Source organism: Syngnathus typhle, linkage group LG11 (genome assembly GCF_033458585.1).
Source record: "Syngnathus typhle isolate RoL2023-S1 ecotype Sweden linkage group LG11, RoL_Styp_1.0, whole genome shotgun sequence".
NCBI lineage: Eukaryota > Metazoa > Chordata > Actinopteri > Syngnathiformes > Syngnathidae > Syngnathus > Syngnathus typhle.
Window position 1 is genome coordinate 11,944,920 of NC_083748.1, and position 25,413 is coordinate 11,970,332.

The following is a 25,413-nucleotide window of genomic DNA, read 5'->3' on the forward strand; positions in this document are numbered from 1 at the left end:
GGTCCGCTTGGCTTCCAATCAGAATCCAAATTGCCCGAGTTCTCCCTGGGAGGATAAGAAGCAGACTCGCGCGGAGCTCCGAAGGGCCCGTGCTGAACTTTCTTCCTCTCATCCCCCCAGATAAAGCGTGTCCTCAGCTCCACAGCAATATTGGGAAACTTTACAGAGTCAAAGATAACAAGCCTGTCTTGCCTGAATATCTTCTTTCCTCATTCCAACATTTTCCCCGGTGTTTCCTTGTTGGCTAATTTCAGAATGGAATCGCAAGTTTAGTGGGCTTGAACTGAAAAAGCATTTCCAATACATCTGGGACGTGTAACGTTATCATGACGTGGGAGCCCGTCGACAGGATGCTGGGTATGTAAGGATGACATACTGTCAGACGTTAATGGCATGTTCTGGCATCCATCGTTGCTGGATATATCACTGGTTCCCCCCCAAAAAAGGCTGATGGCTTTACTAGAAGAGTTGACAATTTGTTTTGTTTCTCTCAGTGCAGCTCGCTTTCACAACATCACATCTTAAAATAAACATCATTAAATATAGCCGTTTTGGACTCTTTTTACAAGCGCTGCAAAGAACAGACATAAACAAAACAAAAGAAATCCCAATTGGAATAAGCAAGCGGCGTATTATCTTTCACGTTGCAAAGCGCCAGGGAACAAGTCGATTTTGTCAACTCTTTCTGAAGCGAAGCTCTTGTTAATTTTATGAGTCAATTACACTCAAATGCATCCAAAGTGCTAAAAAAAATGACTTCAAGTTGAGAGGAAGGCAGAGAAGGTAAAGAGAAATCATCCTTATGAAAATTCACTCAAGCCTACCCTTGTAGAGGCGTCAATAATAAATTATACTTCCATTCAAAAGCAGTTTGGACCTTTCACCTGCATCTCACTACCTGACTCACTTTTTTATTTATTTATCTCTCAGTGCACGTTTTCATTTGGACATAAGATGGTGGCATTGACTGGGTTCTGCGGGCAGTAATCAGGACAACCATGAAGAAATCGAGCAACCGGGTCACCGTGTGTTGTATCAATTTACCGTTTGCATAACAAGAACCATTCAAGTACAACTAATTGCATTGAGGCTAAAGCTAATTGGACATTGCTCGTGGGTGTTGGGAAAAATACATCTGTTTACACTTGAAATCTCAAAGAACCAAGGGGGTGTTGAACTATTGTTCAAAAAAAAAGGATGAACTAAAAAGCAAAACATGAGTGTTTATACAGAACGTGCTGCTTTAGCCTTTAACTGGATCATGTCCTAATTCCACATCAACAAAACATCATCCTATAAACTCCATCCCACAAAAGGCCACCGCCCTCAGAATTGCAAAGCGGCTCCAAAGTGCATTATAAATCCACAGACAAAAGGCAGCGGACAATTAAGCGCAAGTTGCTTTTAAAAGGTCTGGTGGCCCACACGCCATCATTCAGGCCAGGGACACACGGAGTAGAATTACGCTCATCAAGCATCGGCCACTCTACAAGTCCACGTGTGCTTAATCGCCAGGATAACAAGGACCAAGCTTAAAAAAAAAAAAATAGGAAAATGCGATTAAACATCTAGCTGTGGAATTTCATTTTGTCAAGAAAGCTGGTCTTTCAGGTAGGTAGATCCATAAAAAAAAAAAGAAAAACTTGCACAACCATTGTGAAAGAGCATGCAATGAACAATTATATCATCGGGTTGGTGAATGCTATGTGACACTCAGAATTCTCTGCAGCTTCAATATTGTATCATAATGGCTGCCCTGACTCTTATTACAATTCAGACATCTCTGTATTCGCCTATTGTGGTGACTCAAGAGTTGAACATTGTTTTCTTCACTGTTTGCCTTTTATGGGCAACCTTCGCCCAACGTCAAGGTAACATCAGAGCATTAAGTGCCGCCTCACACTATATTCCTCCCATTGCACCTTCACTCTTTTTGTGTCTCATTAAACAAAGCCACGTTAGGAGTCAGAAACGTCAGGCACTTCAATTATGCGATGCAAAGTGCGGCGAATAATTAAAGATACAATCAACGGTGTCGTGTCATCTTGCAGTGGGTCGTAAATTAGAAGCTGATTGCAGAGTTTATTTCTGTCATGGCGCCGCGTAATTATTGTCAAGGATGCATGTTAAAGTTCCTCTCGCGCCCTATCTGTAAATGAGACCAAAAAAAAAAAAAACTGGAATGGCTGACAAGCATCAGGACATTGAGATGCACAGCTTGATTTTTAATTACATCAACAGTTTGCACTCATTCTAACACTTAAGCAGGCAACAACTTGTGCTTGGTATTTAAATGGGAGTGAAAAGATGAACCCAACATGTATCTGTTTAAAAAAAAAAAAAAAGACCAACAATTAAAAATGCTGTTAATTAATCTCGTATTTTCATAACAGCTGCCATAGCTGCAAGATCTTAAATTGATGCTCTTAAATTTAGACAGACAATTTCATCCTAGCAAAAAACAGTAAATGCATAAAGTTGTAACACTTACAAGCATGACCAGATGATGAGTTTTTCCACCAGCTCCCAAACTGTTTGGTGTTCATGTGTGTTGAGCTATTTCAGGGAATTTGACTGTTACAGCAAAAGAAAAAAAATCAAGTGTTTTACCTGTTAACTTTTTAATCAGAAAGCCAAACAAACATTTCCTTAGTTTTAAATGTAACTAATTGACATGACACTTGCTGTCACTTGCACATCACTGCGTGTCACATATAAAACCTCCCTCACTTCCTGTTTCTGCCTTGCACTTCCTGGCCTACCATTACATCATTTCAACTGTAAATTCTTAAAGGTGCATTTGTAGTTCCAAAGTTAGATATCACTCACATGAATTCCTCAAAATCAGTGCACATAACAAAAGCATTGTCCTCCATTATCTCGCTTTTGGTCCTGTACAACACGAGGCCAGGGGAGGTTTCCAAATGAGCCTTCTTTCCTATGCGTCACTCGGCGGATATGACAGCCTTTCCCGTGACGCTGGCAGAAGGCTAAAATCAAAGCCAGGTGCCAGCGGCGGTCTCTGTCACCTCCCTGGAGACGCCGCTCGCATCTGCAAGTGCGAGGAGAAGAAGAGGCTTGGACTTTATTCATCGATACCGCCCACTGTGGTAAAGAGCTTCAAATGGGCGGAATTACAGGATCAATAGCGTGATTAGCGGAGACCTTGTAGCTGCAGACTGTTGTTGGCAATCCTTTGTAGCTTGTACGATCCAAGTAGGCCCAGGAGAGAGAGAATGTTGCTCCTTCCTTTGTGCGTGAGATACATGCAGAGAGACAGTAGGGGTCAATGACCTTTTTAAAAGTGAGTGTGACTTGAATACTGTGAAGGGCTACAAACTTGATGCACACTTGCGAAACAAATTAAATTACCTTTAATTGTATGTATTTAATCAACTCAATCACAGCCGTGCTTTTAAATTTGTCATTTGAGATCTACACGTTCGCAGCCACTGACGTCAAGTTTCTCAACAGGCACGGCAAAGAATCTCGCCCGTATTGTATATACCGTAATTTTCGGACTATAAGTCGCACCGGAGTATAAGTCGCACCAGCCATAAAATGCCCAAAAAAGTGAAAAAAAACATATAGGTATATGTATAGAAGTCGCTCCTGAGTATAAGTCGCCCCCCCACCCAAACTATGAAAAAAAACGCGACTTATAGTCCGAAAATTACGGTAGTTGTATATCTGCGAATAAGGCTTTTTCCCTGTTGGCAACACACCTGCATTTAGAAGTATTTTCCGCTGGTTGAATGTCATTACAGGAGGAAACTGGCGGGCCGCCCCCGGGATGAGAGAGACAATCGATGTTGCCAGTATCTTGGCTCTCCTAATCTTCGTCCCCTGGGCCAGCTTTGCTATCTGTAATAGATCATGGGGGATTAAGGGCTCCCTTCTGGAGACACTTCCCTCTCATCGCTGAAGACCAGCGGGGTGCCGGTCACGCGGAACCGGGGCCGTGCCGACGGGACGGCAAGAGCGGGATATTAGAAAAGGCCACAATGCGGCTCAGGAGTGGGAGAAAAGCTGGAGTAAAAAAAAAAAGAGGGCCAAAGAGACTTTCCGCGATAGGTAGAAGATGGCGCGCGGACGAGCCGCGTGGGAAGCAGGTAGGGGGAGGCAGGGGAGGGAGAGAGGAACCGAGGAGAGGATAAGCACCCGGTCAGCCGGGGGAAAGCCGAGAGCCCATGTAATTTCTGATTTCTCTAATCCTTCTGGCATTTATACTTTCAGCTGACAGATAATGAAAATGAAAAATGAAATGAAAAAGTTCCACTCAACCGACGCTAGCCATGGGATTTTCTTTTTCTGTCTCTTTTGTAATGCCTCGCTGGGACCATGTGCTGGGTCAGCAAAACTCTCTAAATAATATAACCTTAGGTAGACGTCTAAAAGTGTAGTGAGATAGCTTCATGGATGGATGTCCATCCATGGATAGATTGTAGGTAATGGATGGATGGGTTTCTATGTTTATACCACATTGTTTTTATAATATTCATTAATCAATCAAATAACTTTGTGTTCATAACAGCACTTTACTTTTGCATTGGAAATACAGCTGTGCCTAATTCCCAAGAGAACATTCTACCGTGGATAAGATGCAGCTATGTATTATCAAATGACGTGCAATTATGTAGCCATCAGCTATCATCTGTCCAAATAGTATGACAGTAATTTTAATTAAGGCTTCTGAAAGGCAGAAGCTCGACACTCAGCTCAAACTGGCCCCACCTCCTCGTGGTCAAAGGATTGATGACTTTTGCAACACCTAAATAAAACAAGACGACAAAAGAAATGGCCGACTAAGGCCTTGTCTGAGGTCGGTACTTGCACACATTGGGCTGCTAGTGCGTCTGAGCGTTGTTTGTTTGAAGCGACTCCCATAGTCCATTTGGGCTTTGTTTGATAGAGGGATGCCGTAATACATATTTATTATCATCATACCTGGATGCTAATGGGAATAAACCACCTTTGTCAAAGCAACCAGGCAGGGGTAGAGTAAAATGGATTAGCCTGGAGTGTTATTTCCCCCTTTGCTTGCCGTATTTCACTCTGAGCCAAAGCCGGTTGCCTAGTATGCATAAAAACGCATATGGTGTCGTATTAGAAAGAAAAAAATTGAGGGTTGGAGGGGCGGGCGCAGGGGGCGGGATGCTGAATCCAGAGTTATGAAGCAGGAACACCGCTTGGCGGCCCACTGCACCAAAACAACTTAATGTCAGCCGCTAATCAAGTTGCAGGTGTTCATGGGAGCAAAAGAACATTTCACACATATATTCAAATGAGCTGAGAGTCAAGCGCTGAAAATAAGATTACACGGATGGGAATCTAGGAGAGGCCGAAGCCAAGGAACATCCAAGTCAATTTGTGAAAAAAGTTCTTCAATTTCAGTGTACCTATAGAAATAGGGGCTTGGCTCTGCTGTGAATTATGGGGGGAAAAAATGTGTTCGCCCTAAAAATTTCCATAATTTCCTAGATTAATGGCTCAAAGCATACAAACTATGATCTGGCAGAGTTTAATGTCTCTTCAAATTATTTTTACAATGTTACCCTTTGAAATAAACAGCCTGCAAATGTCATGATTTAAAAAAAATGCACTGGATGATGTCAGCCTAACTTCTTCCGCTAACAAGCCAGGCTAAAGTGAACTCTCCCCCGACAAACAAAAAGTTTGAGGTTGTATCACTTCAACGTGCTTCCTTGACATCAATGTATTACTTTCCAATTAGATGGGACTTTGGTGCCATCCTGTGGCCTATCAGGGAATTTCATCAAGAGCACAATGGATAGTGGATAAGATTGATAAAAAGATTGGTAACTTGTGACATCACAGTTTAGCAAAATTCATAACACCTTACCATTTTGGAAATAGGCAGACGCCAAAAATTACTTTTTTTTTTCATTTTGCAGTCGGTGCGTGCTGTCACGCACTCCAGATAAGGATTTCCATCCCATAATGGTATACTGACTGTGTTACTGCATAACTACCTGCAGCTCCACCAATAATACGCATTAAGGCCATCCGACATGATCGACGAGAGCGTCCACCTCGTAGGATATTGCCATTTTTTCCACGCAGGCTCCCTCCATGCTGCCGTCTCTCGGGCCGCCGCTTAAAAGCTATAAATACTGAAGAGAGTGACACCCCCTTTAACGTTTGCTCAATTTCAACACTTGTCCTGTGACAGCAAATTGTGCTTCCCCCACCATTCCTTCTGCAAATGCCACCATTTTTGCATTCAAGCTGCTTTTTATGACAGGGCCACATCCATCATAGGGTAAAGTGGGAAGGGAAAAAAAGGAAGGAAAAATGCAAGTCAGTGAGTAGGTGGTTATTTCACCATTGTTTATTTTGCTTTGTGATTGGGGACACCGTTTATTATAAGCAACATACTGCAGATGAACATTGTAAAGCATTGTACTAACTCTTGCTGCATGTGAGTTAAATAACCTGGCAAATTAATCCATGCCTAAATTTAGAAATGTCCTCAGCACATCTGCCTCAATACGTCTGAAGTTCTTGGTTCAAATCTCAGGTTGAGGCTTCTTACTACATTGAAGAATTTAAATTGCCCATAGGCATGAATGGCTGGCTGACTTTATGTGCTCTGTGATTGGTTGGCGATTAGTCATTGGTGCTATTTTTTCGCTCTTCTTTTTTATTTTGAAATTAAACATTGAAATTACAGTGACTGATAAAAATCTGCATTTATTCCCCAAGGTGTCAGCCAACTACCGGTGGTTGTAATTTGATCAACATTGCCATCTTCTGGTTTTTGCACTTCATCGCATGACTGCGCTACACGATTTTAAAATTTGTATATAACGGACAGCATAATTTTGTTTGTTTGTTTTTATTTTTTTACCTCTTATGTATTCAAGTCTGAACGAATTTATTCTCTACGTGTACAGTATTGTATAAATAAAGTTTTTTTTATACCGCAGACTGCGCATGCGCTTACCTCGCGTTTGGCTGTGACGTTCCAGTACGCCGCCGGTCGTCCATACAAACATGTAACGTCACCGGTTTCATGACGCCACCTCGGCTCAGCTCTCCGACTCATGATGTCCACTTTGGGGGAGACGTTCACGTCGGAGGCGCCCCGGAGAAGACTAGCGTAGCGCGCCAGCGAAGGACGAACCAGGGCCGGCCCGTGCTAGCCTAATAGGCTTGCCGTGCTAACTGCGCTGATGGCATCGGTGGGAAATTAATTCTAACGCTTGGCCTCAAAAGTCACCGTGGACAGATATGTCAGTCTGAAGACGAAAAAGCTGGCAACAGTTACATAAAGCGAAGGAAACATGAAGACATCCGGCACTGGCTCGTCACTGATAAATGACGGTAACAACCCTGCACCCATTCGGCGACATTCATTGTGGGCAGCGTTGTTGCTTAGCTTTATTTTTTAACTCCAAATATAGAAAGTATTAAGTGAGTACCCGATTGCTAATTGCGCTTGTACGATCAAAGATATATATAATATCAGTATCTTTGATCAGGTGACATGTTCATTCAGTGCCATTGTATGTGACGTCATCATCATGCGCCGGCAAATAAGTTTTTGTTTTTATACTTTACAAAAGCATTCCAAGATGTTACAGGATGACACTCAATTGCTGCCTATGTAGGAACGTAGTACATTAAATTAATTAAAATAATTAAAGTATGTTGAAGTTGTATATCTTCCACTGGGAGACAATCTTTGTCACTGGAATTTACAGTGACTTTGTCATAGTGAGTGATTGCATACTCTGTTTTGTCAGACCGGCGGCAAAGAAAGATGGCCGACATCGCCCAGGCCCTGCAGGCCAGTCCGGCCGACGTAGCGGCCCTCAGGAGGATGGCCATCAGCGAGGGCGGCCTGCTGACGGACGAGATGCGCTGTCAGGTGTGGCCGCGACTCCTCAACGTCCCGCCCAATATCTTGGAGCAGGAGCCAGGTAATGTGCATGTCTTCCATAACACGCTCGTTCTTAACGGTGGATCTTTTTGCCACATTTATCGCCCACTCTTTCCACGTAGAAACGGTGGAGCGGGACAACAACAAGGATTACAACCAAGTGCTACTGGACGTTCAACGCTCACTACGGAGGTTCCCTCCTGGTGAGTACCCCAGAAACACAAAGTACTTGGTGATGTTCCCAAAGGTTAACATGGATGATGCTCGCCTACGTGTCCAGGTATGCCGGATGAGCAGCGGGAGGGTCTCCAGGAGGAGCTGATTGACATCATCCTCCGAGTCCTCAAGCGTAATCCTCAATTGCACTACTACCAAGGTTACCACGATATCGTCGTCACCTTCCTCCTGGTTGTGGGCGAGCGCTTGGCAACGGCCCTTGTGGAAAAACTCTCCACGCATCACCTCAGGTAACGTTTTGACAACAGTGTCCCTCTGACAAATGTGTGTGTGTGTGTGTGTATGGGTATTATGAAAGTCCCTCTGTATTTTTGTTTCTAAAATTAGAATTCTCTGCTTTGTGATTTTGGCTAGGGACTTCATGGACCCCACCATGGACAACACCAAACACATCCTCAACTACTTAATGCCCATCATCGAGAGGGTCAAGCCCGAGGTGCATGATTTCATGCAACAGTAAGGCCAACTTTCATCCACTCAAATCTTCCCCGCTAAATTGACCGAGTGTAATCGAGCGGCTCGGTGATGAGGCGCTGCTTCCACAAGGGAGAGGAAGTCCATACAACGTCTGGTAATGTTAACCAACGTTGTCTTGGCAAAATTGGCTCAGTTGTTATTTGTGTTATCTGACATAGCGGTAACATTAAACAACCAACCCACAGTGGGTGTTTTTGTGGTGGTAAAGGACACTCGAGCGACGCATGTCTGTCCTTGCCAGGGCGGAGGTGGGCACCGTCTTTGCTCTCAGCTGGCTGATCACCTGGTTCGGCCACGTCCTGGCAGACTTCCGCCACGTGGTGCGGTTGTACGACTTCTTCCTCGCCTGCCATCCGCTGATGCCCATCTACTTTGCGGCCGTGGTGAGTCGGTTTCGCTGTCGTTACTTCAACGAACGATGCCGGATACTGTATTCAAGGAGAGATTGAGATTTCATAGTGTGATTTAGAGTGACTCCAATTGCACAACCGAACAAGAGCCAAAGCGTCAAGAGTCCCGTTTGAAAGGTGACGTGCGCGTGTGCTACAGATAGTCCTGCACCGAGAGGAGGAGGTGCTGGAGTGCGAATGCGACATGGCCATGGTCCATCACCTGCTGTCACAGATTCCTCAGGATCTGCCCTACGAGACGCTCATCAGCCGAGCGGGAGACCTGTTTGTCCAGTTCCCGCCATCCGAACTGGCCAGAGAGGCCGCCTGGCGCGACTGGTAAGTTACCGTCACCCACTGTTTCCCGACGTGGTGTCAGCCTTACAATCAGGTCCAGAAATTGAAGTGTAATTGACTACAAAGGAGTGACACCACTGGGAAGCTAACAAGGCAGGCTTAAAATTGCAACCTTTTCCCCTTCCCAAGCATGGCGACCACCACGTTTAAAGACTTTGACTTGGCCTCGACGCAGCAGCGGCCTGACTCGGTGCTCCACCACCGCCGGCGGAGGCAACTGCAACAGCAGCAGCAGCAACAGCAGCAGCGGGAGGTGGCAGAGCGCTCGAAGGTGGCCCGGCCCTCTGTGACGCGCCGCTTTGTCCGCTTGGCGGTGATGGGCCTGACGGTAGCCTTGGGGGCTGCGGCGCTTGCTGTTGTCAACACCGCCCTGGAGTGGGCCCCCAAGCTGGACCTCTTTCCATGAGCCTTGTCTGGAAAAAAAATGAAGGACCGCTTGAAGAACTGCTGCCATCTTGTGGCTCTTTAAGGTGTTTCACAAAGAGCACAAAAATGTCTAGTTTTGTTTTCAGAGGGTTAGTCCTACAGAAAGGATTTTTTTCTGTGGAGCATACAGATATATTTATTAGATTAGTTTGTGAATAGTAAACCACAAATATTTGCGGATTACTGTACAGCACAACTGACAATTTTGTACTCGTTATTGGTAGTTACAATGACCTAGTTATTCTAGTAGAAATATAATGTGGCCTTTGCTGCCAATTCGACACGAAGTGTGTATATTTACATTTGTAAGGTATTTGATATCAGGACAAAGACCAAACGAAGAATTGTTAGAGTCCTCGTCTATTCAATAATTTCTTGTATTAAGCTGTACAGAAATGGCACTTGAGTTATTTCAAACTTATTCCCACTACGCCACCGTCCGCCGCTTCTTTACAGCTGCACTTGGCACATTCCTCCAACGAGCAGTAACTAGGTCATTTGCTTTCAGTTTGGTATGGTTAAAAGTTGGGTCAGTTTAAGCTGCCTCAAAGAAGAAAAAGACTGGGTGATGCCTACCGTTTTGAGACGGTATTTTTTTTTTTGTGCAATTTGTTGTGTCACGTCACAGCCAGTCAACTCCATTCAAATGTTGTAGGTTCTAAAATTGAATAAGCACTTTTTGTCACCACTGCTGGAAGAAGTACGGGTTGTTAGCATGCAAGTAAACTCTTGCTCACCTTCACTTATGAACACATCTTTTTTCCAACCCTGTACTTGCTGTAGCTTTTTAAAATTGATTTCACACAAAGCTTTATTTTTGACACCGCCAGCCACCTAACTAAAAATATTGTTAATATTTGGGGGAGGAAATATTTGTCATTATGGTTTTTGCTAAAAAGCTCTGAGGTTTTTGCCATTCATTCATGTTGCACTACTTTTTTGTGCGTTTTTTAACCCATATAATTTTATGCAATGTTGTACTGTACCGGAAACTACTAATAAACCATTAAAGTGCGACTGTACTTCTTTTTTGGTCCTGGAGGTGGCCGTGTTAAACAAAAGTTATCTCACTGCGTTTCACTTACGGTGAATGCGTCGCTCAGGGAAATAAGATTACCTTTCCAAAATTTTCTACAAATCCTTGCGAATATTTTTATTCTGTTCCACCTTTGTTTTACAGCGTTTACAGGTTACGTACTGCCAGTGAACGCAGCTCCTTACAAAGATACATAATCGATTTGTTTTTAGTTATTTTACTTGTACTCATATTTTTATCACATTAGTTTTACATTAGTAGTTTATGGTATTCTTTTTTAAATGCACACTTTTTTTTTTTTTTTTTAATGCAGCGCTTTTACGCACAACTCAAAGCGGCCAATCGCAGTGCGTCCAGCAGGGGCCGCTCGCCTTTAAAAGTAGCGTCTCACCTGCACGCCTGACACAAAACCTCTCAACACGTCGCCCGCATCCCCAGCCTCCCGAGTACGAGAAGATTCTTTCTTTAAAAACATGTTGGCGTGCACGGAGATGATCACAATGTGTCTGCAGTCAGCCAAGCGCAAACATGTTCGGCCTCAACAGCAGCAGAAGCAGCACAGCAGCGAACGAGGGCTCAGCATCCTTCATGATGTGAGTGCTTCATCCATCACAATTGTTACTTTTTTGTGGTCCTCCTGGGGTGGGAAGCAAGATGCCTGCTTAGGTGATGTGGTAATAGACGTGTTGCTCTTAGTGGATTTGCTTTTGTGATCATGCAAATAACAAAGAGGCTCGAGGACAATTTATGTGTGTGATGCCTGCCACTCATGTGGTGCGCTGTAAGTGTGTGCATGTATGTGGGGGTTCTGTAAAAGGGCATCATGAAGAGTTGCAGCTGCCACCATTGCACGACTATGTTATTGTCTTCATTTTGCCCTGAGGGTTTCCAGATGATTTCATTTGTAAAAGTGCAATGAAGTGCATCTTAATACTGTAGGTGAATTTGTGAAGAGTCAATTGAGGGTTTTTAACATCTGGTGTCCATAGCGACGGAATTTTCAAAATCCTTTCCAGAGAGTGGAAAAGGTTTGACGTGTCAAAGACATGCATGGTCTCAGCCAGTCAGAATACAAAACAAGAAGTCTACGACGCCCGCAGTCGACATCTGCCGCCATGATACGATGGGGCATGCGGCACTCTGGGGTGCAGCGCTGACCTTTTCGTATCCTCCTGTAAAAAGCTGCATTAGCAGCCTCTGACATTGTTGCCGACGAGCCAGAACATCCGAAACGTGAATTTTGTTCCACCGGCTAAAAAGCGGAGGGTTCATTTGATACCGGCTGTCAAGAAGCACCTTTGCAAGATGACGAGAGGGCGGGAAAGGCCAACCTTGACATTGTTGAAACAGAAAATGAAAGCAGCATCTCGTGTTATTAATTCCCTGACAGACGTGACATCTCCCAAGAAGGCAAAAGCCACAGTTGGAGTCAAAATGAGCTAGCGTTGCCTCGCAAGGCTCATTCGTGGTGTCCATACAAGTCTCTTTTTGTAGGCAGTTTTCGACAAAGGTTAAAAGTGCTCTGAACTCAATTTATCTGTATGTTGTTTATAAACCAAAGGCTGCCATTCATCCATGGATGAAATTTGGTGGGGACTGTGACGTAGGAGTCAGTGAAAGCAACAATATTTTTCTGAATATGAGTCATTGCTGTGTGCGGAGGTCCAAGAAAATTTCCTGCAAAAGACCCAAAGCTGTTCCGACCTTGGTCATGGAGACGTTGTCCTCTTTCTCTTGGGGGAAAAAACTTTTAATGCCAATTTTTTAATGTGATTCAACCAATGTTTTGGTTAAAAAAAAAAAAGATTTTGTAATATTCACCCACTCAATCGACTGCTAAAGTGATGTTTGCCTGTAATTCTGTTTTCTGTCTCGCCTTTAGATTTTCCGTCGAGCGGACAAAAATGGTGAGTGTACAGTCGGCGTTGTAACAATCTGCTCTGGTTTTGTGTTCATCCCCCACAATTTTGCTTTATTTTTATGGGTCACTCCTCCAACAGCCAGGCTAGTTTCCGCTGTCCATCATAAGAATGTTTTTACCGTCTTTTGTTGTTTGTTTTCTTGGCCTTTCCTACAGTATCAAAAACTAAATGGCCCCCAGGCCACAGTTTGGACACCCACTGATGTGAAAACGGCCAGAAAACACACAGCTTTTTAAATGACATGAGCAGACCCACAAGCTTCCACCAACCCAGTTTTGTGTCAGCCTCATCCATAACATACTGTTGAAAATAATCCTGCGTGTGATGTAATAACTGGAAACGACCTGCTTTCCTCTTCCGTATGCGCCGCCGCACACGCCCTGCTCTATTTATTTTCTGTCTGGCTGAAATAAGGTGCCAAAACAAATCAAGAAGCAGCAGGCGTCAACGGGGACGTAGTTACATTTACAGCCTATGTGATCTGTATGCTTCCAAATTTGCAATTACTGCCACGACTGTAAGGGATTGTTACAAGGGGGAGCATCGAGTCCATTGTGTACTCGTGAAGATGATTTTATTATAATACGGTCGGCCGGGGAGAGTGTCACCACACCCTCGTGTTGTGGTCGATGCAAAGACGTAGCAGAAGCAAAACAACAATCTTTTTGTTCATCCATCTCTGCCTGCATTGACGTGCAGAGAAAGGCTTAGCAATTAAATGTGCTTCAGCTGCTTGATACAAGGAGCAATTCACCAGTCACCATTTATGCAACATAACAGCTTTGTATTGGGTGAAAACTGCACACTGAAACAAATTGGGACCAGATTTTTATCATATGCAAAGGAGAATCATGATTTCAAAAGGATATAAATGCAAAGCGGAATCAACCCCCACCTTCCAAGACAAGGAATAAACTCACAACAAAAGAAACCACAGCATTATTAATTATTCACATGACAAAAACAAAGATGACTGAAGGAAACTGGAAACTAAATACAAAGTGATGAGACAAGACTGGAAGAAACTGATTGGTTGATGGTACAAAACAAAATAAAATTACAACAACAGAATCTCATCTTTCTTCCCATTTGGCAAATTTCGTAGTCGCGTTTTGTTCAAAGTAGATTTCCAAAATGGCAGTTTCCAACCAAAACGGCCAACTTCCTGTTCAGTCTTTGTGTGAGGTCAGGGGGCCGCTGAGTGAAGTACAAATGGTTGCAAAGATCTATTTTCTGACATGCGCAGCGTGTTTATTTGTCAGAAAGATAATTAAAAGAAAAAAAAAGAGAAGAATCTGCGCTGGTTTCTTGCCTGTTGCGTTGTAATTTTACAATAAAGAAATAATGAGAATGTATAAGCCACATCTGCAAAGGGAATAACCTTTTACAAAGTGTGTCCATCCTATTTCCAAAGCTCAATCACACTCTTGTTTATATTGATTCCTTTGAAACTTTCCTTTTAGCGTAAGGGAGAAGAAGAAGAAGAGTTATTTGCGCTGTCTTCATCCGCTCAGCACGGGCGCTTTTCTCATGCATGATTCATTTTCGAACTAGATTGCAACACAATGAGGAGCTTTACTTCTTTGTTATTGGTGTTCAGGTTTTTTTTTCTTTTCTGATTACCACTGGGATGTTTCGGTGCCAAATTCTCCCTCAGCGTAATGAGTGAGCTCAGACCATTTGTCTTGGTGAAATAAAAGCCATAGTGAGCACTGCAGAGCTGGGAGATGAAATGGAGAAGCGGCACCGTCCCCCAGCCGGAAAGCCGAGAAAGCCGATGAAAATCGAACAAACAAAGGAAAGACGCAGCATTGAAGTGTGCCTCAGCTGCTATCAAACAAGCTAATCCTCCACCTGGCCGTGCATCTGAATGTCGCCTCCGCTTGCGTCTGATACCATCTGGCCGTGTCCGTCACACCATGCGGTGGGATCAAGAGCGCCCGTCCTTTGCTGCAAATTGTTGTTTTATTAATTACAACGTTGCTTCTAATGTCAGAAAAATGTGCATTACAAAAGGAACTGCCAGAAAATGGTCATTTTTTTTCCATTTTCTTACGTAAGGTGTTTCGGCATGCAATTTAGAGGTTCGAAGAGCTGAGTCACTCTAGCCTGCTGGCGATGACATTGTGACCTCTGGCGTGTGTTTTTGCAATAATTCTTTCACGCCAGTGTGATGTTTTGCAGGCCGTAATGAATCATGGCGCGTTCCGATGCAAATCGGAAGTGCAAGTATCCCAAAGTCGTGTCGCAATCATGAACTGGTGAAGACCTCAACAAAACAATTAACACTTGCTTCTAAAGTACTGCAATGAGAGTCGTCTCAATCCACTTTTTGCATTAATCAACAGCTCCATGTATCTTTAGAAATAATTGAACTGAGGCACATTTTAACATCAACAACAATCAATCAACAATCTTTTATTTGCTAAGTCTGAGCATGCCACACAAGGAATTTGATTCCGGTAGATCTCGGCCTCTGTACAACATTTAGGTAGCTAACAACATTCGGGGAAATGAGAAACCTTGAGAAGAGACCACAGATGGGAGGATCCCTCTTCCAGGATGACCAGACTGCAATGGATGCAGAGAGAACACATAGTACATATAATACGGACAATCCAAAGGTAAAGCATCGAGAGCAGGATGTTATCGCACAGTAATGTCTCGGAGACTCTATGAGTGGTGTGAGTTCATCAGAGCGACAGCCTGCAGAATGGGTGAGAAGGGTCCGTAGAGATGTTACTTGCACGTTTCCTGGTCCTGGACAGGTACAAGTCCTGAATAGATGGGCGGTTGGCTCCGATTATCTTTCCTGCAGTGGGTTGCAGTCTGTGCTTGTCTTGTTTAGTGGCCGATCCAAACCAGACAGTGATGGAGGTGCAGAGGATAGACTGGATGATGGCAGTATAGAAGGTGTTCATGAAGGTGTGAGCTTTTGGCGTGTTATGAGAGTAGAATGTAAAGAATAAATCAGTTTTGCCACATTTTTTTGCTTCAGTTCAATGGAGCTTGTGCTACTCCCTCTACCGTGCACGCCTTGGCCACCAGTTGGCATAATACTGACAAATGAACTTGACACGTAGACAGCTGCAGTTGCAGTGTCTCTGGTATCTGGTGGGACAGACAGGTCCATGCTTTGTTTAGCAATGCTAATGCTAATGTTGCAGTGTGCGCTGACTTTCTTCATCCGCTTGGAATCGCTATAGCTACGTAAGGAGGAGCTGATTTAAAGGAACTAAGGGGGCAAAGCGGCACGTCGAGGCATCGCTTCAGGGCTGAGGTCATTACAAGCGTCTTCAGCTGAACAGATGGCGCCCTTCAGCCTTCTGTCTGCCCAGTGGAACTTCATGACAGGATCGTTTTCGGATCTCTCATCGGGTTGGGAGATGCACCTGACTGCTTTTCATTGCTTTTCGCCCGACACACTCCATCTATATCTCACTATACCACTTGTAAAATATATATTTTGAAATCACATCCCTTTATTAAAAATAATTGAAATTGCTTGAAACTGTCAGCGTCTTATGTCTCATGTGCGGACGGACACCGGTGGTTGGTGATGCTTCTTTGCAGATGACAATATGACTTTTTATTTTTTTACTTCTGAAGCATTGGCTCAATTTCTGTCACACCATCCAGACCATCACTGGATAATTGGGAGCGTTCCTGTTCAGCAACGAGCAAACCAACATCGGCTTGTCAATTATTGGCAAAATATTGGACTCGCAGGACAGAAAAACAATGATACGGCATTTTGTCATCTTGCGTTTATTCTCATCCTATCAGCTATTCCTCAACCAGCAACCAGCTGGCAGCAGGCATGAAAAGTACAGAATTCAGGATACGCGATGATACGCCATGATGTTCTAAAATCTTGACAGCAGCTGTCTGTTGTCTTGTCAGATGACGGCAAGCTGTCATTTGAGGAGTTCAGCGCTTACTTTGCCGATGGTGTTCTGACAACGGCCCAGCTGCAGGAGCTTTTTCACTCCATCGACGGGCGGCAGAATAAGTGAGTCGGATTTGACCCTTGATGCACTCGTACGAACACCAGGATCCAACCTGTCAAGTAGTCTTCTAACGAAGACCTAATATTACAAGGATACAGCCTTAAAAGACACTCTAACAATGATACCTTTAGACAAGGTCACATATACCGTAATTTTCGGACTATAGGTCGCTCCTGAGTATAAGTCGCCCCCCCACCCAAACTATGAAAAAAAAAACTGTGACTTATAGTCCGAAAATTACGGTATACGCATTGTAAGAGACAATATATATCTCGATCACAGTGTGCAATATGATTCAAGGAATGAACCATTTTGTTTGATTCAGTGGGATTACAATTCGATAGGGTGTTGTACGGCTATAGCTTTTGTATTTAATAGCATGCCAACGTTTTTTAAGGCCCAAACCTTTCAAATTAATTATAAATATTATATATGTTCATTTATTTTTTGTAACTGATTTCCTTTCCTACTCTGTCCTGTGTAGCAATCTGGACACTGACAAGCTATCAGGTTGGTGCTCTTTGTTTTGGCAGAATTTATTAGCGATATACGGTGTTCTGAATAAAGCCTGCTAAAGTAGGGCGGAGCTATGAAAGCATCCGTAGCTTTATTCATGGCAGCCATTTTATTCGGACTGTTTTGTTCATATAATTCTGCATTCCAACTGCTCCATCAAAGAGTTGTGTGTCATGTGCATTGGAACTGCAGTGCACGTTTTTTTTCCCACCAGCTATAATTCATCCGTTTTATGTCTGTCAAGTTTTTCCTCGGATATGCGAGGAAGAGGAATTTAGCTTTTCCAAATGACTCTAATGACAAACCAATCCCTGTTGATGGCAGGTTTAGAAACTGTCTTGGATTTTTAAATCAGAACATATTTTATGCAGAAGATTAGGATTAAGGGCTGAACCTCATCTTGTCATGTCGATTGCGAAATCCATCCTTTAGTTGCCTCATACTCCGACAGAGTCGAATAGACACAATACTGATGAGTTCCAATGCAAAAACACGTGAAACACTTGTTTCCTGTGCGCAGATTATTTTTCTCACCACCTTGGCGAGTACCTGAACGTCCTCTCAGCTCTGGAGAAGCTCAATGTGGCTATTTTAAAGGCCATGTATAAAACTAAAGAGGTAAGATTTCATTGTGGCTGTCGCGATGGGCAATCTTTAACATATTGGAGCACACACTTCTCAGGAAACTTTATCCAGATCCTCGCCAAATTCATGGCCCCACACAACGACCTGAGGATAGCTTGAGCCGTGAACCGTGAGTCAAGTGTGCTCATTAGAGGAGACAACTGGAGGGAGAATATGTGCTGCATGATTACCTAAGCTGTTTTAATGAGCTCACCTTCCTTCTTTTAAAGGGGGCCGAGTTGCGAGAAAATTGCAAACCGCTCGGTGCGTGTCTCGCGTGTGCTTTGACAAGGGGCCCCCGCACTGTTGCGCTACCTGTCAGCAACCAGGCTGCAAGGGCATTTACGTTGAGGGACAGGAGCGGCAATTATCATGTCTATTAAAAGCCCGGCTACATCGGAGGAGTTTATGAGTCATTGGTGTGACAAGACAATGAAGTGTAGCGTCGCAGAGGTGCTTATATAGTTTGTAAAGTAGTTTTAACTGCTGTATTTAAGTAGAAATAAAACAATAGAAACTTAAATGCACTTTTAGTCATTCCACAAGCTTTTTGTGCAAACAACAACATGTCTATTTTCAGGAGTACAAGGACTCCAGCGTCCTGGACCAGTTTGTGACTCGTTTACTTTTGCGAGAGACGTCCGCTCAGCTGCTGTCCCTACTGAGGTCGCTGCAATGCGCCATGGAGGCTGTGGATGAGGAGAGCACCTGCAGTCTGTCAGTACCAGCGCTAACACTTTTAGCCATCGCAATTGTTGTTATATTTTTATTCTACCTGTTCAAAACTACCATACTATAGAACAGGGGTGTCAAACTCATTTTTTTCGCGGGCCGCATTGTAGTCATAGCTTCTTTCGGAGGGCCATTATGACTGTCAACCCAAATCGATGTATGAGCACCTCATATTATACAAAGTAAAAGCTACAAAACAAACTGGTAAATAACTCGTTTTCATATCAGACGAGTAAAAACTGGTCAAATATTTCAAAAAAATAAATAAAAGTGAAGACAATTTGCAATTCTAGTAATGACACACGAATTTGATGCACAATTTGTCTTCTCGGGCCACATAAAATGATGTGGCGGGCCCTATCTGGCCCCCGGGCCTTGAGTTTGACACCTGTGCTATGGGAGAACGGCATGGCCTTGCACCCAATTGTAATGTGCAGTGTGGCCTCAATGTTCAACCTACCCATCATAAACATTAGGGCTGGGTGAGTACCCATACCAGGTATTGGGCTAATACCGGCCACCCAAAAAAACCCACATCATCCTTGGTAAGAGTTTCCGCAAACCCGTGGAAGATTGACACATGGCGAATCGTCTCTACTAAAAATATATATTGACAAAGTTTATAATGTCATTACAGGGCAGCTTTTTTTGATTTTGGGTGCCTTTCCTACATTTTGCCGGCCCCCCATATAATTCTGAATGTATCGTCCAATTGGTGTCTATATCTTTAGTATCTATAGAACGTAGGCGGAATAATGAACACGGAGGTCAAAGAGTATCCAGTCGAAAAGGTTCCTGTTTAATTGTGTCAAACTGAAGAGAAAAGAAACCTAGCCCTGCTGTTCCAAAGAAGTCATTGAAGATGACGTTGGGAGCAAGCGGCGAGGAGCCTCGGCTAATGATTGCCACCTACGACTGCTTTTCTTTCAATTTAATGGTGGAAGGTGGAAAATTCCGGTTCAAACAGATATCTCGCTAATAGGCCCGACAGTACATAGGTTGCATGAATGTGTGTGTGTGCATATAGTGTACGTGTGTGAGTGACTTGTATAAGTCATTTCTGCTGCGTTTTAACATTGGAAGGTCTCATTAAAAATCTCTTTGCTAATGATTCATCGAGGCCATTGTGATATTACGGATGTCACAGTGCATTGACAATTATTTGACGCACTGTGACCAAGTTCAAATACCGATTGGGACTTTCCGCACACTCGGATTTTCAAAACATTTCTGGAAAGTATTTGGTACATTTTTATGGGAAGTCAAGATGGGAAAATTTGAATATTGCAAATTAAGAGTTTTCCTTAAAAATAAGGGTAGAAGTCATTTTTGGAAAGACCAACTTTTTCCGGTTTCTACATTTCAACTTATCATTGGTCATTGCCTTCTCATCACATTTCTTCCATCGTGACAGAGGAGAGGTGGAGGCGAGTAGGCGGAGCTCCGCTCTGCTGGTCCCCAACAATGTCCCCCCAGTCTCCCAAAACACGGGTAAGCACAATTTGATTCAGGAGGGCTTTTCACAATCAATCTTCCATTCATGCACATTCAAAATGAACACAAATAGAAACATTATTAGTCATGAACATCCAACGATTTGCAGTCACTGTCTTTGTGTAGACGAGGACGCCGAATGGAACGCTCAGCTTGGCAGGCTCCAGCAGCTGCTCGATAAACTGGAGTGTCAGGTGTGGAACATTCAGATCGTGTCCCGGTTGCAAGACTTGACATGCCCCGTTCGTCTTGTACTTTTGTCATTTATTGTTGTCTCTTTTATCAGAGTCCCAAGTTGGAGCCCCTGAAAGACACGATCGTGTCCACAGAGGTAAGTCGACTGTCAGCGGGGCTGCAGTCCGCTGGAGAAGCAACATTAGAAAAGGAAATAAGCAAAGAGTCACGCAGATGAGTGAGTTCGTTGTCATCATGGGTAACCATGGCGACAGAAAGTAATTACAAGCGGAATACACAAGTGGATGTCTGTCGCTTATGAACGCAGGAGGCGCTCTGGCTCCCCGTCTACAAGGAAGGTTGTCACGTTGAAGGCCGCAACCGCCCTGAAATATTTTCCATGTTTGCTCTCAACACACGCAGAACATTCTGCTGGTCCAGAGGAAAATGGTGGTGGACGACAACCATGTGGACAGCTTCCATAAAGTTCTCAGGAGCTATGTCGACGCTGCGTCGGCCCACTCAGACAACCTGCAGTCAGTATCCTGATTTATCTTTTATTTTCTTATTTCAAATATTTGAATAAAATCCACAAAGACAATTCATTTCAATAGTCTTATGGACTTTTGTTACCATATCTAATCCATGTTCCTTACGACTGAATGTGTGTGTGTCACTTAAATGAGCAATTTGGAAATTTAATGTTGCTCATCTCTTGATGTTCTCTCTTGATGCCAGCGTGTCCATTCCAAAGGTACCGGGAAAGTCTTCCTATGTTATTTATGAGTTCTGGCGAGACCGCCTCTCCTGGATGAGGTTGGCACAAAGTTTTTTTCTCAAATGCAATACATTTAATTTCCCTGAGAGGTCTTTTATTAACATTTTTTTTATTTTTCAGCTACCTACAGTCCAACAGCAATAAAGACTTCCAGCGCTGCGTCATCACCATGCTGGACGACGCTGAGGTCGTCTCCACTATGTTGCTCCCTGGTGTGTATGAGCGTGCTAATGATTCATAACTTACGATAAAGCAATTTATTGTAAGAATGTTTGAGGGTGTTTTTTTTTCTTTCTTTTTTGTCCCTGCAGCTTCCTGGTGGATTATGACTAACAACTGAGTGTCACATCCCCTGCCTACAATGCCGTCATAGAGACGCCGGCGCATCAAAACCTACTCATCCGCATGGCCACACAGGCGCGCGCACACACGCACGCACAAACACGCAGGTAGTGAATTCGAAATGTATATCGTGTCGCCATCCCGCCTCCTCGGTGAGCTTCTTGTCATCTCACCAGCTTGTTATTTCACGTTGAGATGCCACACAATGTACATACTGTATAATTATGGACTGGAAGGTTGTTGAACTTTGACCTCCAAAATTGCATGACAAACTGTGATCATGCACACTCACGACGACTCAAGACGTTCAGAAATAATTGATAATAATAATAATAGTTCTTTAAAAATGTTTATTAAAGATTCGGGATTTTGATAGATAGATAGGTAGATAGATAGGTAGATAGGTAAATAGATAGATAGATAGGTAAATAGATAGATAGATAGATAGATAGATAGATAGATAGATAGATAGATAGATAGATAGATAGATAGATAGATAGATAGATAGATAGATAGATAGATAGATAGATAGATAGATAGATAGATAGATAGATAGATAGATAGATAGATAGATAGATAGATAGATAGATAGATAGATAGATAGATAGATAGATAGATAGATAGATAGATAGATAGATAGATAGATAGATAGATAGATAGATAGATAGATAGATAGATAGATAGATAGATAGATAGATAGATAGATAGATAGATAGATAGATAGATAGATAGATAGATAGATAGATAGATAGATAGATAGATAGATAGATAGATAGATAGATAGATAGATAGATAGATAGATAGATAGATAGATAGATAGATAGATAGATAGATAGATAGATAGATAGATAGATAGATAGATAGATAGATAGATAGATAGATAGATAGATAGATAGATAGATAGATAGATAGATAGATAGATAGATAGATAGATAGATAGATAGATAGATAGATAGATAGATAGATAGATAGATAGATAGATAGATAGATTGCATGTGCGTGTATTAAGTAGATGGCGGTTTAGCTGCTTTAACTGCGTTAACTACATTTGACCAGTAGATGTCAGTGTTACCAAACAACTTAGTCTGTCCAATCGTTGAACTTCATTGTAGCGCACAGTCCGGACTAAGCTGTATTTACAAGTTACATTTTTGATTGCTTCTTTGCAGATGTCAATTTCGGAATTTGTTTTGATTTCCCAACACTCTATTGTGAAGTAAAGTATATGGACTGATAATGTAGTCATTTTCTTTTTTTAAGTTGCACGGTACCTGTACAAACATTGAGTATGAAAACTGATTGCAGCAAATGTACAATTCCATGCAAAAAGTTCTCCCACAATTTGTTAGTACAAAAAAAGCATTCATATCAATTGGATGTTTGTTTTGTTTCATCGCACAAGCTCAGGTCAAAACAATTATCGGTGTTCCTAGGAAGCCAAATCAAAAGAAGGTTGAGAAATCAGAATGCATGAACTTAACACACATATAAAAACATGATTCGAAAAACCAAACAAGTCATGTTTGTCTGCTTAATACTAAAAAAACAAAATAAACACTGAAGTGACCAAATCCGATCTAGTCGCTGATAAACTGAGTGTTAGGGCGTGTGCCTTGCAATTAAAAATACGACAGAAAAACAGTTCTGTTGGTGAAGATCTGAAGAATACTTGCAGGTTTATTTTCCTGAGCATTCAACACGGGAAATAACTCATAACATAAGGCGAACAAAACGCTGCTATTTTCTCGGCATTGCACACACTGTTTGCTTTCTGTCAATTGAACCGGTGTTCAAATTCATCACGAGATTTATAGGTTCCCAGTGCAATGCGCACAAGAGTCCCTCTAGTGGCATGGGGGATAAATTATAACAATCCAAAAATAACATCCATCCATTTTCTGTACTTCTTGTCCTCACGGGGCTCGCGGGCGTGCTGGAGCCTACCAGGCAGTAGGCGGGGGACACCCTGAACCGGTTGCCAGCCAATCGCAGGCCACACAGAGACAAACAACCATCCTCACTCACACCTACGGGCAATTTGGAGTGCTCAATCAGCTTACCAAGCATGTTTTTGGAAATCGGACTGCCCGGAGAAAACCCACACAGGCACGGGGAGAACATGCAAACTCCACTCAGGGAGGGCCGGAGGTGGAATCAAGCCTGTGACCTCTGAACTGTGAGGATGATGTGTTGACCAGTGCCAAAAATAACACAAAAGGACAAAAACATGACAGCGTTCAACCCCAAGAACAACTAATTGACCCAGGACCCCTTTTGTGAGAGGAAAAATCCCAGTAATTGAGCAACTTTTCTTCTGGACGTGATGCTTGAGTTTAAATTTACTTGTGTTTTGAGAAATCGCTGAAAAATTTTGAAATTCACTGTGCTGGTCTGAAATATTTTTTTCATATTTCGATGACACCCTAAAAGTCAAACTGTCAAATTTGTTGTTTTGACCACTAAAAGAGCATCAGGTCTCACTGGCAGGTGTAAAGAGGATCGAGCATTGGAAGCAAACTTAACAGTCCTTTCCTCTTCATGAGTATTATTGTGCTCTGGAAAATGTATTGGTGGAATTGTGAAAACACCCTCCTCCCCCCCCCCAAAAAAAAAGAAGAGAAGGAAAATTTAGGGGTGAAGGGAACCGGAGCTGTGGCCTGCGGATGAACCCATCGGGGACTTTGCTTGGTGGGGTCATTCCAAGTTCAGGTCTTTCCCTCGCTGACTCTGCGAGAGCGGAGGAGCTGTCCATGGCTAAGGGGGCCTGCTCTTGACGGCCTCCAGCCCCCGCTGCCAGCCCCCCCGGGGGCTCGGTAACACAAACCCATTTCCAGCAGGAGTTCTGTCGAGTGTGCGCTGGTGGTGGGAGTTGTACTTACATGCGGGTCATTCCGAGGCTGCAGGAGACGCACCTCCGACTGCTGATAAATATTCCCTGGCAGACGACTCGGCCCTTTCCACTTTGCGGTTGAAAAAAATAAATAAAATTAGATATACACACTCAAACAACCTGATAAAACTAATATCAAATGTAGCATAGTATAACTGTCCATATTGAATTGATTTACATGAATTAAATGACCAGGCAATCGCTTCCTTTATTTAATGCTCTGTGCACCTTTAATGCACAGTGTTGACATCATACTTGCTGGACCATACTTTTGCTGCTGTGTTGAAAAGTTTCTTTTAAGTGTGTATGCATTATCTGCGTTAATCAAGGTTGCGCGGCTGTCATCAATCACATCTTTTAAATCCGAACAAATATTCTGATTTACCGTATTTTCCGGCCTATAAGGCGCACCGGCCTATAAGGCGCACCTTCAATGAATGGCCCATTTTAAAACTTTATCCTTATATAAGGCGCACCGGACTATAAGGCGCACCATTAATGCATCATGTCAGATTTTTAATCCAAATCAAATCATTCTCCATTTTATCTTTTTTATTTCAACTTCAGACGGAAACAAATTACTTTATAATCATAAAATAATGATCCATAGTCTTTTTGAGTCATGATTCATAGTCTTCAGCGGGCCACTTATGATTGATTTCATGACACAATGCTTTGGGCCAGTTTAAATTTAGGAATTTGGTCCATATATAAGGCGCACCGGGCTATAAGGCGCACTGTTGGTTTTTGAGAAAAATTTAGGTTTTTAGGTGCGCCTTATAGGGCGGAAAATACGGTAAATCTCTTTTGTTGTTCCACTCCATTGTTATATTTTAAAATCAACCTTATGGATGTAAAGTGGCTATAAATGATCATGCGGCTTTCAGAATAGGCCCCCGAAATGTCAAATGGGGTCCAATCTCTCAGTGGATAATCGCAGAGCAAACAGCAAGCCCGGGGTGGCCAACTCATCAGGCAATTTGCACACGGCGCCCAGCATGGGGCCTTTGAGTGGATAAGTGGTCCCTCCCATAATGTCAAGCCTAAGCCCGAGTGCGAGCTTAATGACACGCCGACTGGTGGGGTTGGAAGCCCCCGTGACA

General features: G+C 43.1%; 2 protein-coding genes across 2 annotated transcripts; both read left to right on the forward strand.

The window, feature by feature from the left end:
- The first annotated feature begins 7,203 nt into the window (after positions 1-7,203).
- Positions 7,204-10,809, forward strand: tbc1d20 (TBC1 domain family, member 20). The gene is made up of 8 exons (XM_061291884.1): positions 7,204-7,347; positions 7,770-7,946; positions 8,029-8,109; positions 8,187-8,373; positions 8,498-8,599; positions 8,862-9,003; positions 9,170-9,348; positions 9,496-10,809. Exons 1-8 carry the CDS (start codon positions 7,308-7,310, stop codon positions 9,770-9,772), a joined length of 1,185 nt encoding a protein of 394 aa, XP_061147868.1. The 5' UTR covers positions 7,204-7,307; the 3' UTR covers positions 9,773-10,809.
- A 443-nt stretch (positions 10,810-11,252) lies between these two features.
- necab3 (N-terminal EF-hand calcium binding protein 3) lies at positions 11,253-21,943 on the forward strand. Its single transcript, XM_061291717.1, has 13 exons — positions 11,253-11,421; positions 12,711-12,735; positions 16,654-16,762; positions 17,245-17,270; positions 17,797-17,894; positions 18,481-18,617; positions 20,047-20,123; positions 20,253-20,320; positions 20,413-20,457; positions 20,724-20,836; positions 21,039-21,116; positions 21,199-21,290; positions 21,390-21,943. The coding sequence occupies exons 1-13, from the start codon at positions 11,302-11,304 to the stop codon at positions 21,416-21,418; spliced, it is 1,017 nt and encodes a 338-aa protein (XP_061147701.1). The 5' UTR covers positions 11,253-11,301; the 3' UTR covers positions 21,419-21,943.
- Positions 21,944-25,413: the final 3,470 nt, after the last annotated feature.

What these genes read in the sequence shown, in the direction of transcription:
- tbc1d20 (XM_061291884.1), top strand. Translation starts at nt 7,308, where the DNA reads ATGAAGACATCCGGCACTGGCTCGTCACTGATAAATGACG. An exon ending in CTCTCCACGCATCACCTCAG is followed by an intron (nt 8,374 to 8,497) that starts GTAACGTTTTGA and finishes GATTTTGGCTAG; the next exon opens with GGACTTCATGGACCCCACCA. An exon ending in CCATCTACTTTGCGGCCGTG is followed by an intron (nt 9,004 to 9,169) that starts GTGAGTCGGTTT and finishes CGTGTGCTACAG; the next exon opens with ATAGTCCTGCACCGAGAGGA.
- necab3 (XM_061291717.1), top strand. Translation starts at nt 11,302, where the DNA reads ATGTTGGCGTGCACGGAGATGATCACAATGTGTCTGCAGTCAGCCAAG. An exon ending in GGCTCAGCATCCTTCATGAT is followed by an intron (nt 11,422 to 12,710) that starts GTGAGTGCTTCA and finishes TCTCGCCTTTAG; the next exon opens with ATTTTCCGTCGAGCGGACAA. An exon ending in CCCAGTCTCCCAAAACACGG is followed by an intron (nt 20,124 to 20,252) that starts GTAAGCACAATT and finishes GTCTTTGTGTAG; the next exon opens with ACGAGGACGCCGAATGGAAC.